General features: G+C 39.9%; 1 protein-coding gene across 1 annotated transcript; it reads right to left on the reverse strand.

Moving 5' to 3' along the window:
- Positions 1–8,131: 8,131 nt before the first annotated feature.
- acer3 (alkaline ceramidase 3) lies at positions 8,132–19,201 on the reverse strand. The gene is made up of 11 exons (XM_039778152.1): positions 19,007–19,201; positions 15,935–16,045; positions 15,684–15,736; positions 15,428–15,480; positions 13,135–13,216; positions 12,986–13,021; positions 9,751–9,809; positions 9,524–9,625; positions 8,984–9,088; positions 8,852–8,897; positions 8,132–8,738 (listed from the first exon to the last, which is right to left on the reverse strand). The coding sequence occupies exons 1-11, from the start codon at positions 19,107–19,109 to the stop codon at positions 8,685–8,687; spliced, it is 804 nt and encodes a 267-aa protein (XP_039634086.1). The 5' UTR covers positions 19,110–19,201; the 3' UTR covers positions 8,132–8,684.
- Between the last annotated feature and the right edge of the window lie 499 nt (positions 19,202–19,700).

Consider the following 19,700-nt stretch of genomic DNA (forward strand, 5'->3'; position numbering starts at 1 on the left):
GGATGTGATGAACAGTGGCAATAATAGTCACATTAATAATATGAACAGATCCAAATGAAACGAAAGATCCAAACCAAAAACCAAAGCACGCTGGTGGAGAACTCAAAAACTCACAACCACTGGGAAGGATCAACGCAGGGAGAAACGACGACGAACCGACAAGCGACAAAGAAAGCTCGGAGACTAAATACACGAGGTAACGAGGGTAGTAACGAGGGACAGGTGACATGAGGGCTGAGGTGAGACACATCAGGGCGGGGCAGACAATCACAGAGGCGGGAAAACACACAAGGCAGGAAGTAAAATCAGACCTGACACAGGAGAAACAGAGAGACTACAAAATAAAACAGGAAATGGAAGCATGAGACAGTACATAACAAGGAAACAGGGAATGAATAACACAATAAAACAAGGAAAACTGCAACTGAAAACCACAACCATGACAAAAACAATATAACTGATTTATTGTGCTGCATCCTTTCATTCTTTCTTTCTTTCTTTCTCTCTCTCTTTTCTGCCAAATGAGGTAGGTCTCGCCACATTCTGCTTCATGATGAATCATGCACAGGTTGAAGAAGCTGACATGTCACTGGAATTGTACCTTGTACGATTTCATGTGATGTGACAAATGCATTACTAATACTCTGGTGCAGTTCTTTGTACAAGCTCTCCTAATAGACAGGTGTGCGCACCATTGCAGTAGTTGACCATCACCACAGGACGATGAGCACTGAAATCTCAATTTCAATCTCAAGAGCAAAAAAATCTGTATTAGTAAATGAAACCAAAGTAGGTAGGAAGTAGACTTAATTAGCATTAAGAAAATAAAGCTCAGCTACACGTAACCCTTCTACGTTGTATGTCTTCACTTGCATTGTAAAAACTGCCAACAACTAACGCTGGAAGCTAAAGTGCAATTATAGAAGAGAAACAAAGATACATTAAAGTGCTCATATTCTGCTCATTTTCAGGTTCATAATTGTATTTAGAGGTTGTATCAGAATAGGTTTACATGGTTTAATAAAAAATAAAAATAAACATATTTTGTTGTACTACATATTGCTGCAGCTCCTCTTTTCACCCTGTGTGTTGAGCTCTCTGTGAGAGTGAGGCTTCACACGTCTATTACATCTTAGTTGCAGTGACGTCAGAACCAGCAGCCTTTGCTTAGGTCAGCCTCTTCAGCAACTCGAGCATTCCCAACCTGAGTCATCTCAGACTGCATGTGTTTTACAGCTTGGGCACCAAACTGAACTGGACCAAAACCAAAATGTGTCAGTGAATACAACTAACGCTGAGTCAGAGGAAGTGGGAACACTGACAAAAACCTGCTAATGATAGCCCTCAATGAATCAGTTTATTTTTCACATGAAATTGTTACAACTCCAGTGAGCTGTAATCCCATCAGCTCCTTCAACTTGTGCATGATTCATCACAGCCAGGGGTGTCGGACTGGGTGGGTTGGGGGAGGATGGAAGGGGACTGAGTGCCCAGGGCCATCATGTGAGGAGGGCCCAAAAAAATATGCTAAGATGAACAGCTGTGGATGCGGGCAGGGGCCCGTAGAGAATGCCTTTCTACAGGGCCCAGAATATTGTGCTACGCGCCTGATCACAGCGCCCCCATTTAAGATCCTCGTGGCCTGAGGGTAGAAGCTCTTCCTGAGGACTCCATCACACACAGCTTGACACTGACTCATAACAGACTGGATTGGATCAAACCCTCCTTTTGTCAGTATGAGGTGGAAATGCCAAATAATTTCTGACTAACCAGACAACTTTTAAACAGATTTAAGTATTGCATTAAACAGTTCCATAAATGTTTAACAGAAAGAACAGTAACGAGTTGTTCAGATGCCAGACAATTGAAGAAAGAAGGGGATTTTTACGGCTTGGTAAGCCCATTATTAAGGAGGTACTTTCTTCCTTTTCTCAATAAACCAATAAAGTTGTGTTGTTGGGAAGTCCATAAAGCTGTGCCAAGAGTGAAACGTGTGTGTGTTTGTGTGTGCGTGCGTGCGTGCGTGCGTCCGTGCGTGTGTTTTGCAAAGGTTTGAGCCAGAGCTCTGTGTTTTGAGTTTATGACAGTTTATGATCTCTGTTAAGTTCAGGATTCCTGCCTCTGCTGCTCTGATCGACACCGTTGGTGTTTGTATACTACAGTATGTACAGTATGCTAAGCCTGACGGATGTGTGTACAGCAAAATGACATCATCTGGATCACTGACTGACAGGATCTGTTTCTACAGCACACCGAATACCCAAATCATGTGTAAAAAGAAGGCGTTTGTGTTCATACAGGGACTGGCGAGAACATGACATTTCTTGAACATTCAGCATCGGCTGCCTTTACATAACACTGTCTATGTTACCCAGAGAGGAATGTGTTGAAGCCTGTGGATGTTGGAAAGATTCTTTTTAAGAATAATTTTTTGGGCATTTCCGGCCTTTATTTTGACAGGACAGCTGAAGACATGAAAGGGGAGAGAGAGAGAGGAAGCGCACGCAAAGGGCCACAGGTGGTCCGGACGACGCCCTCTGCGTCGAGGAGTGAACCTCTATATATGGGCGCCCGCTCTACCAACTGAGCTATCCGGGCGCACATGTCAGAATTATCCTTTTCTAAACTTGCTCTTTTTTTACCATACAAATATGTCAACAAAAACAAGTGTTTTGAAAGCCAGATGAGGATTTGATTACAACTATTGTAAATGTGTTGATTGTACTGATCTGACAAGTCCTCAGTTGACAAACCAGTATTAGCAATGGGCAGAAGTCCACATCATAGAATACATTGTATTCTAACCCTAACAACATACAAATAACACACTTAGATACTTATATAATATAGAGATACTATTGATATTCACCAACAAAAAAAAAGACAGAGTCAAACCAATATAAAACATGGACATGCAGGAACACAAAATACAATACAAAACAAACAAAAAACACATAAAACTAAACTATGACACAGGATGAAATCACAAATATGAAATAACTATAAATAATATTATTTCCATAGAGGTCCAGGCCACAACACAGACTGATGTGAAAGTTGGGACATACAGAGTTAATTTGAGTAGATACAGAATTCATACAAATTGTACATTTTTTAATAAAAGTATATTCATCCCGTCCTTCCATTTCATTAAATTAAAGGTTTTTATAGCTGATTTAAAAAACTGTAACAGATTCTAAGTATATCATGTCATCTGGTAATCTGTTGCAATTTTAGCCCCACACATTAAAAAGGATTTAGATCCAAAAGAGCCATATCTATTCATTTTGGCTGAATGTTAACTGTGCCTATATGGTATACTACTTGGTCTCTAGTACAGTCAAGCACCTGCATATAGTCTGGTGCCTGGCTGTTTGGGCATTTATACAGATTACCTGCTGCTAAATACTGAACCCTGTTAGCAATGTTTTTGGTGATTTAAGGTCAGACACTGCAGACAAAAGCACTGTTTTTCATATAGGCCTACTGGTCAATGTTGAGATTTTGGGCTATTCTGCTTTCATAAGATGTCTCGTTCCAGACTAGTGGAAAGAAAACAACCCAAATACACATTTTGGTGTATTTTCTCAAAATGAGTTCTGAGCTAGAAATATCCACTTACATTCATCACCAAACTTTCCAGTTTTATTCTTATCTATATATTGAAGGTTTTTACAGAAGGATTTGTTCATATATGAGGCTATCCACAGCCTGATTTATACAACATTTTATCCCTAAAAACATGGGAGAAAAATGTATTTTGTTATGGCTGTTGACAGTATTTTATGATTTATGGAGTGATAAAAAGAGATATCCAAAACCCCCTCTGTAAAAACCTTTGACTCTAATATGTCAACAAAATGAAACAAGAATTTTGTACCAATTCATCCAATGTTCACATTTCTGTTCTGGAAATGTATGCATATTAGCACATATTTAATTAGATAATGCCTAATTTGCACATTTAAACATACCATTTCAGAAAACTGGTAATACAAAAAAGAATTGTCTTAATGTTAGTAATGAACTGTAGAAGTGCCATGGTGATATCTATTAGTTAATCTACCTGTAGTGGCTTGCCTGGGCTCTTTTATTGTAATCAAAGATGTAATATATCATCTTAAACAGGTATGTCAAAAACCAAACCAGACCGTGAGGTTTGAAACTTAATAAACATATAAAATAAGTATCAAAATGATCATTACTGTCAATATGCCCAGTCCTTGTGACACGTTTGTGAGCTGTCTTTGTCTCAACATGCTCGACTGCACATACAGCAGCACAGACAGCATACACACACACCGTCATCACCTCTGAAGCCTGCGGGCAGCTCCTGGTGTACGAACCCAAGTAACTAACAAAGGACTCAGGGACCACAGGAGCATATCAGTAACTAAATGCTTGAATGAAAAGTCCAGGTGATGCACATTTTGAGCTCTGTCTAACACAAACAAGTAGTTTCAGCTTGGAACAAGCCTTCTGCGGGCTGTGATTGTTATGGTCTACACTACAGTGATGCAAAATACAGTGACGCAAAATACAGTTCCTCAATGTCTGCATGGGTTGGGTTACACTGTTGAGTCAGTGGGTTTCACAGTAGTGCTGAATGTCATAATGTGATGTTTGGTCACACTCAGTGACGACACATGAAGCACTGTCATTTTAGCCCAGGTGAATGTCCTACATCTTTTCTCTAAAGCTCTGTCGTTAAAACCTTACTCTTGAGAAATATCTGAATCCACTCTACAAATGGAAGCCATTAAATGACCGCCACACTCTGGAGTTGCATGACTCAATCCAAACCCCTAACAAAAGATTAGCTGTGACAGGATGCACTAGAAACTGTTGATAAAGAATTAAGGAGTGGCATGTTAGTATTGCAATGGTTATTGACACTACAGCCTTCATGTCCTAAACTGCATACTTTTATTATACACACTGGGTGTGTGTCGTGAGTGTGCGTGGCGTTTCTGTTGCATCTCAGCTGCGTGGATTTTTCTATGTCTTTACACACCAGAAACGTGTCTGAGTCAGCGCTGCTGCTGCTAGCCTTGTCTAGACACATGGATGTTTCCCATTGATTTACTGCCCTCAAGCAGTAGTATACTTCATGTTAAACATAAATATATACTGATCTGATAACAGCAAAGAGGTCGGCAGTATTGACAACATAATAGGCTACAGAATAGGTGCAATATTTGAAAATCAATTTTTTTTTTATTACATTTATATCAAAACCTAGAGACTTTCAAACATCATGTCATTTATTAATATGTATTAGTGTCTAAATGACGTATAAGCATCTTTTCCTATTCTATTTTGCCTGGAAACGCTTCCAACACGCTTGCGTGTCGCGTGAAAAATAGGCATCGGTACTATTTCTAGCGTGCATGCCTTTTCGGCGTGGCTCAAGCGTGTCACGCAGGCAGCGTGTAAGCTCTAACCTGTTAACATGGGAGCCGAAATAAAAACGGACGCCACGCAGCTGACACGCTCGCGCGACGCAGCCAGTGTGTAGCCGGCCTAAGTGGCACCTTCCAAAAATCAAAACATGTTATACACATGAAGTGAAATACAGTGTATGGCTTCAGAAAGGATTAAGACAAAGTAAAGTTCTTCTGTAGACAAATAGCTTGACACATGTTCTTTTATTTGACAATACAGGACATCAATAAAGACTGGCACATGAACAAAGTTCAAAAGAAATGATAACAGTTTGCTCCTCTGGCCTCAACACATTAATGTTTTTTTGTTTTTTTTCTTTTTTAACTTAAAGCTACAGTTGCAGTTAGGAACAACCTAACAAATTAAGATTCAGGTGCAGACTTTGCATTCGAAGCCGGTATTGTGTGTCCTGATGCGTTAACTGCTTAGAACCAGGGGAAGGGCAGCCTGCACAACACAAGGGACAGTTGGGAATGGTTTTGTTTATCACGAACATCAAGGCCACTTGGATTACTTGGGACTGCAACGATAACATTAAGGCACCCTCTTTGACAACTGCTCACCTCTACCGATGAGCAGGGATTTCAAAAAAACAACATACATTGAAGATTCCACACAGACATTTGAACAATGTTAATACTTATCTTTCATACATTGTGCTTATGAATGTGTGTAATACTGGGTTCACGCAATTGTTATACCCAAGCATATGAGAGTTAGTGGCATAGCGTGTATGCATAATGAACTATGGATGGGTAATGTGTTGTTTCAGGGGATAATCCAGCACACAGCAGTTCGGGAGGCCACACACACATATGTCCATACAACCATTATGTTGTGCATCTTCCAACAAGTTATTTCAAGCTCCAGGTTCTTTTGTTACCATTACATGTCCACAATTTTACAGCAGCAAAAAAACAAATTGCAAATAAAAAGCCCTTCATTTCACACCACAGATCCAGTACATGAGAACTGATTCAAAGATCCGAAGAGTTCTACAGTAGTTAGCTAGTAGTTCCTCCATCCACAATATGTTTGGCAATGTCTGAAATAAGCTGGAAAGGTATGCCACCTAGTGGTTGTATCATAAACTGTTACTTAAAGATATTCCCTACAGGTGTCATTTGACTATTTGACCTTGATGCCATGGTGTTAATAAATGAAACTAAAAAAGGGACTACTAAATGAGAGTGGGATTAATCAAATGTAGTAGCATAGTAGGTTCAATATCTGTAGATAAAGAGTCTACTCTTGACTGAAATTGAGTATTTTTCTATTAAGGGAGGGCACTTAACTACCAATACTGTTCTCCAGTGACAACAGGTGGAGGTTCAGTGCAGCGATGCAGGAGGACAAAATAACTGCCTGTGACTTGTTCCCATAACCTTCAGCTTACGAGCCTGAAATGAGTTAGACGTTTTCCATTTATTCACTTGGTCCTTGGAGTGAATGTTAACAATTACAAATAGAAAACCCTCCAAGCTTGCGCACACATCAGTCGCAAGTTGGTCCGATACATGATGTTTCTGCATGTTTGCATTATTTGTGCCTATCAGAGCCTCCAAATGCTGGTCACCCCCCCAACAAATGGGTTTCTTAAAAGGAACACACCGACTTATTGGGAATTTAGCTTATTCACCGTAACCCCCAGAGTAATACAAGTCGATACATACCCTTCTCATCTCCGTGCGTGCTGTAAGGCTGTCTGACGGCTCCAGTGGCATCAGCCCATCACAGAACATGCAGGTGAATGGTTCCAGTAATCCTACTGAGTCGAATAAAATGCGCTATCGATAGTCCTATTTACATGTTGTGATTTAGAGTACATGCGGTAACAAAAAAACGTAACATGAGACACAGCCGCCTTCTAACCGTAAACAAACCGGGAACTATATTCTCAGGCGGAAGAATATAGTACTTGGGCGGAGTCATTAATCGCAGCAAGACTGTCTGAGAATATAGTTCCCGGTTTGTTTACTGTTAGGAGATGGCTGTGTCTCATGTTACGTTGTTTTTTGTACACGCTGTGAATCTACAAATCACAACATGTAAATAGGAACATGTTGGCGTTATTTTGTCACTTTTGTCACAATTCGGAGCAGTAGGCTAGTTGGAACCAGTTAACTGCAGGATCTGTGCTGGGCTAAGCTAAGGCTGGAGCCGTCAGACAGCGTTACAGCACGCACGGAGATGAGAAGGGTATGTATCGACTTGTCTAACTCTGGGGGTTACGGTGAATAAGCTAAATTCCCAATAAGTCGGCATGTTCCTTTAACATAACGCACCCTGATGGAGGCTTTAGCTGTGGTTGTAAAAGTTTAGACCTTCGCAGAGCACACATTTGTGTGCAGCATTGCTTTAAAGACTGAAAGTGTTTCTGTCTACAGAAACTTGAGCTTTCAAAAGTGGTTCAAATTGCTTTGCAGGAAAAATGTTAACCCTGTCCTAAACAAAATTTAAATTCAGTGCAATAATAAAAGCAACATTATGACCATTGGATCTCTTGCTTGATTATAACGAGGTAAAACAGTAACATGTTTCACACATTTCATTACTTTTTTTTAAATCCCAGAGCAACTTTGGCACTGATAGAAAAATAAATTAATAATTCCAGTTGTGGCATATTTTGATAGGAACATTTCAAGTAATGGAGATGCAGCCATATGTAAAAGCAAATAACAAAACAAAAAAAACTACTTAAAAGGGATAGGACAACACTGTGTTTTAAGTATTGTAAGCTAAAGTCTTAGTTAGACTTTAGTTTAGGGATCTATTTAAATATCTTTAGGCTTAGGAGATTCAAATATCTACAGAATGAAATACAATTAATATGCTAGTAGAAATTTTGGAATAATTACTTTCCCTTTTCCCAAACCCTAATTAAGATAACACCCATACCCCCTTCAACATTTACAGCTGCAGTGGACTACATCATATTTGCATTGAAAATGAATGAGCAAATAAAATCATTACACTTCAATAAGATTACAGAAAAGCTAGTCTAATAACTTATGATTAATGAAAAGAAAATCTTCCATTTCTTTAAACTGTACTCAGTGCTATACTGTTTAGTAAATCCCCACAGTGCAGAACCAAAGGGTCCCTGGGGTGGTGCCTTGGGGTGCACCTGTGCCCTAGCTGTGGGCTGATTGCGCAGCAGTAGGCATTGGCAGGTCCCTGTGCCGATGGTGTCTGGATATGGCTGTCCCCATCCTTCAGTTGGTCTCCATCCCTTCATTTCAACTCGTCTTCTGTGGTTCGATGTGCAATGTAGGCCAAACTCCACAAAGAAACTGAATAAAGTTAGGATAAGACAGGACAAATAGTTAAATTAATGAACAAATACATTAATGAATGCAATTACATAAAAGCTATAATATATACAAAGGCTAAGGGCTAGACATACCTTTACATTTGGTCTGTACTTGAGGTAGGTTGACCTGATCTGCAGGCTAAAAGAAGATGACCCTTAGATTTAGATGGGAATGAACATGTCTCATCACAATTAAACTCACTTTGGCTGTCTCCAGGAGCTTACCTAAGAAGTATGTGCAGGTAGGATCCAAGGCCTGTGAAGATATGCCACCAGGCATGGAACTGTGTTACTACTCCAACACCAGAGGGCAGCGTTTGTCTACTGGCTCTGAGGGACCAAAAAAAGTGTTGACCCGACAACTTCAATTAATAACAAAAAATAGTATCTCCAACAGTATGGGATTCTCCAGAAGAGGATGCTAAAAAATTGTCTTTATAAATGTTTTATTTTCTAAATGTTTGTACTTTTAGATACAAAATATAAAGTTATTCCACAGTAAATGAGAGGATACATTTCCAGGGATTGACATGACTTTGAGTTTGCCTGACTTCACCTTGACATGAGAAAAATGATTTACAATATTGTTGTGATGTCACATAAAAGGTTAATGTCCCTGTCACTGTTTAAGTGAACATTTTCCACACCACTGCTTTTAAAAAGGAAGATAACGAACTTTGCTCTCAGGATTCCAAAATTAGGCAAGTTAATACATAATAATAAAAACATTATTAATAATAATATTTGTCCAATGCTAATACTCACCTTAATGTGTCACAGAATATGTTGTCAATGTTCCACAGTAGGAACCCAAACAAAAAGATTCCTAAGGAGGTGTAACACAGCGGTCTGAGCCATGGGTACACCCTGACATTGAAACCAAAACCACATGGAAAGCCTTTAGCAAGTGGTTACTTCATTGAATTTAATGAACAACCATTCCTTAGATATGTTAATATTTTTTATTTTAACAGTCATCTTGGCAAACTTACCATGTAACGATGAAGACAGATCGCATCACTAGGCAAGCTACTAGAGCACCATACATGACCTAAAAGAAGACACAATTATTTATTTGGCTTTGAAACACAGCAAGGGCTTGTGGAGCAAGACAAATACAATTTTTGACTACTAAATATTTAAAAATGTTCATCAACACATTGAGCTCTGGTGACTACCAATTGCTGAATTCCAGGCGGCCTAAACTCTACATTGAGATTATTGATTACATAACCTGCTAATACGGTCTGCTGCCATAGCAAAGTTGCAAGGTTTTCTCTCGAATGTTTCTATTAAACCTTTCCTTTCGAGTGTGATGCTCATTTACTGCCAGTCACTTTTAGAGCTATATACTTTTATTTATTTTTTACAGGATAAATGCTTTTAACTATTTACTTTTTTTACTTTTACCTATTCAGGTATAACAATTCTTAAAATGAAACAATATTTTGAATGAAGCTAAAAGGGATGGGATTCACTGTGCTAGATAACAGTAAACACGCACGTTCTATATCCATCTGTTGCTTTGTTACATTCCACAAATCCACATAAATGAGGAAACTCAACACAAACGGCTACAGGCATTCAGTACAATCTCATAAAAAAAGTAGAACACTACTCATACTTAAGTTGCCATTTGAACCCCACTCTATGTACTGGTTTACTGTGCTCCAACTGGGGCATTATCAGTCTCACTATGAGCCACCATAGAGCAGTGTGATCAGTAAACAAAGCCTGTTCCAAAGAGTAAACAAAGGCAGCTTTGTCACATTGTCCTTAAAGTGCTGACACACCAAGGAGATCGGCGGCCATCGGTCCAACTTAGGCCAACGGAGAGAGTCCGTCACCCTAGTTTTTGCGGTGTGTAACGCACCGTCGCTACACGTCGACCCTTTTTTTTTGGCCAATTCAACATTCAATTGGCACCTGAGACGTCAGTGAGAGGAATCCATCTGATTGACTATTCAACTTAAGGAGATTAGTGCACGTGAAGAAAAAAGGTAGTCAGGAAAACAAGTAAACGACTGTGAGGGCACACACAGAAGGGTCTTCTCATTTTTCATCTTGATCTGATCAATCCAATACATGATATGGCTGTAAAACTGGCCAAAAATGGCATTCCAATATTACTTCTAAAAAAGAAACATAGGTTTGAACTATTCAGGTATCTATTTTTGCCAATGCCCATGAGAGGGCAAACGTACAATGAGATACATAACTACTCGAGTAAGTCTATGTATTTTAAAATAAACATATATTTTTACAAGATCTAGTTGTAGGTATCATAGCAACGGTTTGTATATCCGGTTTCCCTTTTTGAATGACTAATCGATTACTGCCAGCACGGAGAGTTATTTCCTCTCACGCAGGCGTAGAGATGGCCCGATACCATTTTTTGCTTCCCGATACTGATTCTGATACCTGAACTTGCGTATCGGCCGATACCGATACTGATCCGATACCAGTGTGTCATATATTTTATTATGTTTTAACAACTCTATACTAGTACTATCCCTGTATGGATGTGATGTGATTTCTATCTTTGTTGTCTGTCTGGCTCAGGTTAAACTCTTTGTGAAACATGAACAAACACAATGAATGCCGTAGAACTTGCTTTTTTTATCCAGTTTGACAGTCAGTTATAATGGAAAAAGAACAAATAAACTACTTTAACGTAGATTTTCTTTAAGGCTTTATTATGTGGTATCGGATCGGTGCATAAATTCCAGTACTTCCCATTACCGATACTAGCGTTTTAGGCAGCATCGGAAGCGATACCGATACTGGTATCGGTATCGGAACATCTCTACGCAGGCGCAGATCATGTGGTAGATGGCCGCCGGCTGTAGTCTGTGCGGTGTGTTCAAGTGCAACTTTTTGGCAAAGACACAAGCGATGTGAGGCGACGCCACAGTTGGCCTTCACTGTCACTGTCTGCCTGGTGATTCAGCAGCTTTACTGTTGTAAAGCAACGCATAGACAATGTGAGACCCTAAATACGTACAGATAAACTCTGGGTATAACAGAAGTGGCTGAGCATATCTTCAAGTGTTTATACAATATGTTTACTGTATTTGTTTAGGGTTATGAGATTTTTCTTCTTCTTGGCAACAAATTATATATTTTTGATCCCACAGTTGAGGATTCAGTGCTCAGTCTAGACCCTAGTATCTGTGTGTTTTTGTTTTTTTTAAATGCTACACCTTAATAAACATTTAACTGATCATCAGCAAACAGTAACATAACAGGTGTTGCAGAATTTTGCTTTGGTATGAAATGCTTCTTTATGTTTAACAACCAGCAAGCACCAAACTCAGCGACTACGTTTACAAGCTGTCAATTTTCGGGTTATGGTCGGGTTAAGGTCACTATTCGGGTTTCTGAAACATTCGGAATAACCCGTTTACATGCGTGAGCAGAGAGAGTTACTCCTGTATACATGGAATTTGTAATCAAATGGCAATATCCCGACGTAAACGGGCGGCCACGGTTAGCGTCTGGACGTAGCCTACGGACAACCTTAAGACGCAATAACTTTTCGGTCATCTTCTTATAAATCTCCCTATCTCGGTACTTTCTGCCGTCAACAAAAGACATTATATTCATGGTTTTCACCACACTAATAAAGAAATTGGTTTCCTCCTCGCTCCAAAAGTGTGGTGCTGTGCTGCGTCTCGCCATGTTTACCTCTACTTCTTGTTTACTTCCGGTATACTGCGCGCAGGTTTTCTGCATTGACATATATATATATATATATATATATATATAACTATATTATTATAGTATATAATTATTATTATAACTATGTTTTCTGGCGCATACAAGAAGTTCCTCTACTCAAAAGACCAAGATTCCTTGCGAATAGTACATGCACAGAACACAAATCAATGTTCCTTTTGATGGGGATATGCCGATACGCGTTTACATGACCAAAATTTCGGGTTAGAAAAGGGGTAACCCAGGGATCATATTCGGGTTTTTAAAAACCGGAATATGAGCATATTCGGGTTTTTGCAGGTGTTTACATGGCCGTGTGCGACCGGGTTATTGCTAATATTCCGGTTTTGAACGGGTTATTGGGTGCATGTAAACGTAGTCCGTGTTGCATGCTGTCTTGGCAAACCCAATGTTTACACAAAGTAATACATGACTTAAGGCACACTGAGCCCTAATAGCAAACACTGAGCAATCTGAGCCAGCTGAGCATGACACCGAGCACTCCCTTACCTGATGAAAGACTGGCTCCTTCCACTGTAAGTATACCTGCAAGGATAAAAAAAACACAAACTACTCAAGAGGATATGATGGATTGTATGCCTTATTTACATTATTGTTCAAACTAAATGATCACTGTTATAGTGAAAATGGATACTCACCACAGTGACTGAGACACTGAAGATCAATAACAATGCAATCAGAAATAAACTGATGCTCTTCTCTTGTTTAAAACACTCATATCTGAAAAAAAGAAGCACATGTGTTTATATTTATGTCCAGCTTGGATAACCATAAAGAATCAAAAAAGAGAATAACAGAAGGTTAACGTGTAACTAAGTTTCTCCTCTTAAGACTATCCTAACCCTGATTGGAACATGTTTTGAAGTGGTCTGGAGTTGGAGAGATAGTCTCTCCATTCAGAGAACCTTGGGCTACACATGTAACCTTCTATTCTCTATCGTCTCTCGACTAGGTCTGTCGCTGTTATTGCATTACCGCAGTGTCCCGTCACGCCCACAATACAGTCAAGCTTATTACCGCATCACTACTGTTTTGTTTTGTTACTGTCAATATACAGTGTTCAGTAAACCGTGTAATACGGCCGTGACAGCCCTACTCTCCACCCTACATGTTCCATATGTACGGGGACACTGAAAGACACACCTCGACCCACCAGAGTGCTCACCCATGTGCAGCGATGAAGGAACTTTTTATTAATATACATTATGTATACACCCATGGCCTAGGTGCAAGGTTGCACTAATGCATAGCTTAGATGCTCAGATGTGTGGATGACACCACCTAAAGACACACTTCCCCCAGCACGTCACCCTGTGTAAAGTTAACTGGCTACTCTTACCAACAGCTGTCCCTGGATTGAAACAGCTCTTGCATTCTTTCGAGCATGGCATCCATCATTTTAGTGTTCCTGCTTGGGCTGCTCTGCTTTCCCAAGACGGAATTGGAGGGGAACACCAAGGCCCGTAAAGTATGATCTACAGGAGGCAGTGGTTCATAGGCCTGTCACGATAGTCAATAAATCAATTAATCGCACGATAAAAAAAATGAGCTCGATAATTTTTCCGGCCGCGATAATTTCCATTTGCATGCTTGTTTGTTTTTCTCGTCTCTCTCTACCAAAGAGACTGGAGGACCACTCGGTTCCTTAGCGTAACGAGGAGTGAACCCTCTTGTCAGTCGCATGGTCTTTGTGGGGGCGGGACTCCTGGCGGAGAGAGAGAGACAGAAAACGCTAGTTGAGAGTTGGGGCAGGGTTTTCCGCAGCACTTTGCAGTTAAGGCGCTGTCAAAAAACTAAAAAGTATATGAGCAATATCAACCGTGTTACTCGGCGTCCCGTTTTTCTCCCTTTCATTCCAAAGCACACAGCTGACAACCTGCAGGTGGAGGCGGTGGAGACAGGCTCGGACATACAAGCGGTTTCAGGAAAGTGGCTGCATGTGTCCGACAATGATCAGAGCATTAACGGTACAAGCCTACAGCTGTCCACGGACACAAAGTGTGTGTGTGTGTGTGTGTGTGTGTGTGTGTGTGTGTGTGTGTGTGTGGGCCCGCCCCCACGAAGCTCAGACCTGCAGAGGAGCAGAAGCCGCACCTTCGCCAAAATGAAGACTGAAAAACAGAACTATTTTGGCACAGACATTTACTCGCCGTGTGGCAGATAGCCATATAGATAGATAGATTAAATTTATTAATTATATATTATTTAAATTTAATATTTTGTGTTAAATAATTGTAAAATGTAGTACAGAGTCTGTAGTCTATTGCACAAACACTCGAGGAATGCAGCAAACTTTTGACAGCCAGTAGGCTATGAATTGCCTGGGAGAACATGCGTGTCACAAACGGCAATTCCACAACTGTACATCAGCATGAAAGACGACATACTAAAGGAGATCAAAGACATATTGTGGATATTTAAAATGTCTTCCAGTTCCAGTGTTAAATATTCTTTAGAAATAAAAGTGTATTGATCTTTGAAAAAGTGTACCTGCATTATTATGCCATTATCATTAGATGCAAATTGGTCTCTCAACGACGATATTATCGTTTATCGCAATAATTTCTGGGACAATTTATCGTCCAGCAAAATTTGTTATCGTGACAGGCCTAGTGGTTCACAGCCAATTCTCTCCCAATCATGCTAACCATCTTCATAGACATGATCAGTGATGAGCATCAAATGGTTTAACAGTTAAACAAGCTGTAGAATGTGGAAGATATACTCATATCCTTTTAGAATCAATAGTACCATCGCATACAGTACACTCTACAGCCACAATAAGAAAATACACTGCTTTCTTGGAATGGATCAAGCGATCAGTAAGGAATTTGATGGTTCATTTAACAGCCAAAATCCCACTAAATATGTTTTCAGTGACCATCAGTCAAGGCTTCAACAGCAATAAATCCAAAAGGTTGAGCCACTTACAGACAGTAGACAAAGATGCATGTACTGTAAATCATTGGCAACTCGTCCAGTAACTGCAAATGAGAATACAAAGAAAAGATATATTAATTCATCACTATAGGATTACATTACATTTCCCAAAGAAACAAATCTGATTCATGCAGTTTCAGCAAGAAATTGATATCCAAAATCAAAAACTCTCAGCGGTCACCCCGTCATGATTATGTACCCACTTTTTGCTGACATATTAACATTTCAATGTAACACTGTAGCCCACCTGCATCTCATATAGCAGCGTCATGTGGAAGCACCAGGAACCAACACCAACAGCTGGGCGATGCACAGACAACCCCATAAAACATTAAAACTAAAAGTCAGGACATTCTCAATGTGATTGACGGCATCAGCAGTACACTGTACAAATGGAAAGTCTGTTGTCAATAACTACGATAAGTAAACAAGAGCTGTGTTTGCTTCATTATTGTCACTAATCTAGAGCTAGGTCATTTGTGGTTTTAACAGACTAACCTGCCAGTCCGAGGAAAGAGCAGACGTAGCGAAACTCAAGGCCATCTCGAAACGTCTGGATGGCCCCACAAATAGGAGGAAGAATCATAATCAAGTTGCTGACAGTGTTCCCTGTTCGAAAAGACAACATAGACAAATTAGAGCCAGGGGCGTAGCACAAAATTCTGTAGAAAGGCATTCTCTATGGGCCCCTCCCCGCATCCACAGCTATTCATTGTAGCATCTTTTTGGGCCCTCCTCACATGAGGGCCCTGGGTACTCAGTCCCCAGAAGACATTAATCTGTGTAACATCTGAGCATCTTTGAATGATCACCTCTGTGATTGGGTGACATGACAGCAGTGGGAGTTCTGTGGGACAGCCCGGGTTACATGTTGTCATTATTATAACCTGCATGAATGGTATCTTTTTACAGAAACCTGATCACTGCACTAGGAATTCATGCACATGTGACTGCTGCTATGTTTGCTGCCACCATACGTGAATTTTCTATTTAATTACATAGCATACACATATAACACAGCAATGATATGCCCCTCCCCCTCTCACACTGAGTGAGCAGTGAGCAGGACCAGAGAACGGGCAAGGTGGGTAACGCATTGCCATGAGTCCATGAGGCTAATGTCTGATTACTCCACATTGTCATTGTGATATTTTGTGATGACATTCTGATTCTGTCAGGTAAATATAGTAGTACAATGTCTTCCTCTGATGTAGAAGTAGCCTACGCTGTAAGTCAGTAGTAGGGTATACAGGGGAGTTGCATGTGAAGTGGTTTGGGGGTATTTCTGTAAGTAAGTTTGGGGTACAATTTGGTTTTGAAGAATTCTACAAGCAGCAATACCACAGGCCAAGCAATCGGTCCGTTCCAAACAGGCACATTTTCAACGGGCACTGCACTAGTTAAAAAAATGACACAAAATGAATCAGCAACTATTTTGATTGACTAATCATTTCAGTCATTTTTCAAGTAGTATCTAATAATTCCAAATACTCAAATGTGTCAATTTGCAACTTTTTTAGTCTTACATTGTAGTAAATTGAATATTATTGGCGTTGTGTTGCAGTTGTCACCGCATAGCAAGAGGGTTTGGGGTTCTAATTGTGTTGCTTGTTTGTAATGTTGTTATTTTCATTTATTTGTAAGAGATTAGTTTATTAATTCTACCCTATAAAGTGGCCTATGGTTGAGCTGGAGTCAGTGTTCCTGCCTTAAGCCATTGCTGTGTACTTACTGTACAGTTAGTACATCATCAGGCCCAAAGTGAACCTGATAAAACAGAGGTCAACACTGATCCTGATGTTGAACTTTCTGGGCGTGATGATGTACAAACAATTGGGCTTACCAGGATGTTAAGTAGTTTGAAAACTAATACTGCTTTATCTGCAGGTGTCTGATAAAAGACAAGGTGTTTCCACAAGTCCTTAGTTCATAATGTGTGGACTTTGGTTACTGATAATAAATCCACACACCAAGATTACTACAGCAAGCGAGTGGTTTGTTTTTCCACATTTCAATGAAAGCTGCAATCACATGAATGTGATGAGACCCCTGACCCGAGATACGTTTTATCCTTTATGACCTCCCTTTGTGTCTGCTTTCTGTCGTCACCATGTGCTGATGTTTTAAAAAAAGAGAGATAATTCACAAAAGCACAGATTAACAATGCCACATTCCAGCCATTGTAACCTGAATCAATGTTTAAATGCCAAACAAATCTCCTGCGGCAAAAAAAGCTAGACCAACGTGTGTCATTTGTGCAAACAAAAGCTTCAACTGTCAGTATCCTTGATATGCGGCATTCACACCAGGGCCAATGTTTAGGAACGTTTCAATGAAATGAATACAGTATGCTAAATACAGTAGACCTACAACATGTAATCCACAACTTACTTTTTAGGACAATAAAATGAAGTGTGTATCACTACAAAAGCCTCTTGGTGTGGACTCAACTCTGACCCACTTGGCTTCAGTTTACCTTGGACTAGGCTGATGCTGTTGCATCACTTAGTACCCTGAACACCACTGACAATAAGACAACAGCATCTGGAAGGTCCCCTAACATACAGTGAAAATTGTACTTGAAAGAGTTTACATTGTTTCTACAATGAATCTGTGAGGTAGGCCAAATTAATTTATGAATTCTGCAAACTAGAGTAGAATATTGGATTTATATCCGAATAACAAGTTTGGCAGGTATTAATTGAAAAAGGCTTGCTTTGCATTACAACTCTTTTGAATACATTCCCTTGTTATCACTTCCACAAGTTTAAATTGCCTGCACAATAATGAGTAACCTCAAAGTACTATTTTCAGTTAAATGTTTGTCCTATCTTGTTTGGCCAAATACTTTTGAAGGAATGCATGTGTCACTGCATGTCAGAAAAAGCTGACGTCTCATTTTCAGCATGGAGTCCTGCTGACATGAACAGTTTGACACTAACAATCTTTAAATCTAAGATAATGGGTCCCGAGGAACCTGTTGTTATCGTTAGACAAAGCAACGAGGCGCCCTGATAGTGTGGAGGAAATGTTTCAAGTTTCAAGTGTTGCCTTTGAATGACTAGCTAGTCTCACATTGCTAGACCTACCTACTAGTGATTGCACCTTGTAAAGGGAAACATTTAAGTCCACGTTCCATAGTCGATACAAATGAGAGCATATGGGGAATACTGTTAAACTGTGATGTGTCTATGATGACGTTCGCTAACACTTGATCGTGCGGAATAATAACATAGCTAACGTTACAGTAAAGCTGTAGCTATGCAAAACAGCTGAACGGGTTGACTAACGTTACAGCTTTTCTTTTTCCTCATTAACGTTACAGCTCTAGCTAATAACGTTAGTTGTTAACATGCCGTATGAGCTAGCTAAACATTTATCAGCCGAGCTAACACGATAACATAAATCACTAGCTACTTAATGTTTACGTTATTCAGTAGCGACTGTACGTACCATGGGGGTACGTGACGTTACACAGTATGGCTGTGTCCTCCCCCCCAAACGTCTCCTTAAACGAACCACAAAATTGACAATTTTCAGGAAAAAGCGACGTAATTATATTTCACTTACAAAATTCCGCAATGTAAAATGAGGCAACATAATTTTCTTCGCACCAGTCCAGCGTTGAGGTCGGCCGCCCCCAGTATCCCTGCCTGTCTGCCGAGGGAGCCATGATGGAAGAGCAGGAGGCTGTTGGTACTAACGGATTTGTAGTCCCATCACAGCACGAGCAGTCCTCGCACGAGTCGACCCCTCCTCCTTACGAGCGATGGGAAGACAATAAGTCCAGTAAGACTGCAGCAACCGTTGTTATACTAGCTAGCTAAACTACAGATAACAGTGAAAGGGTTGTGCATTTCACTCATATTGATTTCACTACTGCCTAGTACCGTTAGCAGTTAGCACTAAAGAAAAGTGTAAGGCTATATTCAGCTATATTTCAAGCTTGTATCATTCTAAATGCAGATTATGGGTACAATTTAGGAAGGTTTTTATTTTATTTTTTATGCTAAACTTAACTCAACCCTATGTAACTGTGCAATACATGTACATTTAAGAATCCTGAATGCTGTGTAATTTGAAATATTTTATGTTTTATTTAGTTTTATATATGAGTTACACTTATGCGATGTTTAGTGTCTAGGGGTTTAGTGTCCCCTGGTGACATAGCCTATTGTTATTAGTGCATACCCTACTAAAGTAGCATAATTACAACTGAAAAACCTTAATGGTTCTTTTTCTGCCTAGCCTACATTAGGTATCC

The sequence above is a fragment of the Perca fluviatilis genome, chromosome 16 (genome assembly GCF_010015445.1).
Source record: "Perca fluviatilis chromosome 16, GENO_Pfluv_1.0, whole genome shotgun sequence".
In the NCBI taxonomy this organism is placed as follows: domain Eukaryota; kingdom Metazoa; phylum Chordata; class Actinopteri; order Perciformes; family Percidae; genus Perca; species Perca fluviatilis.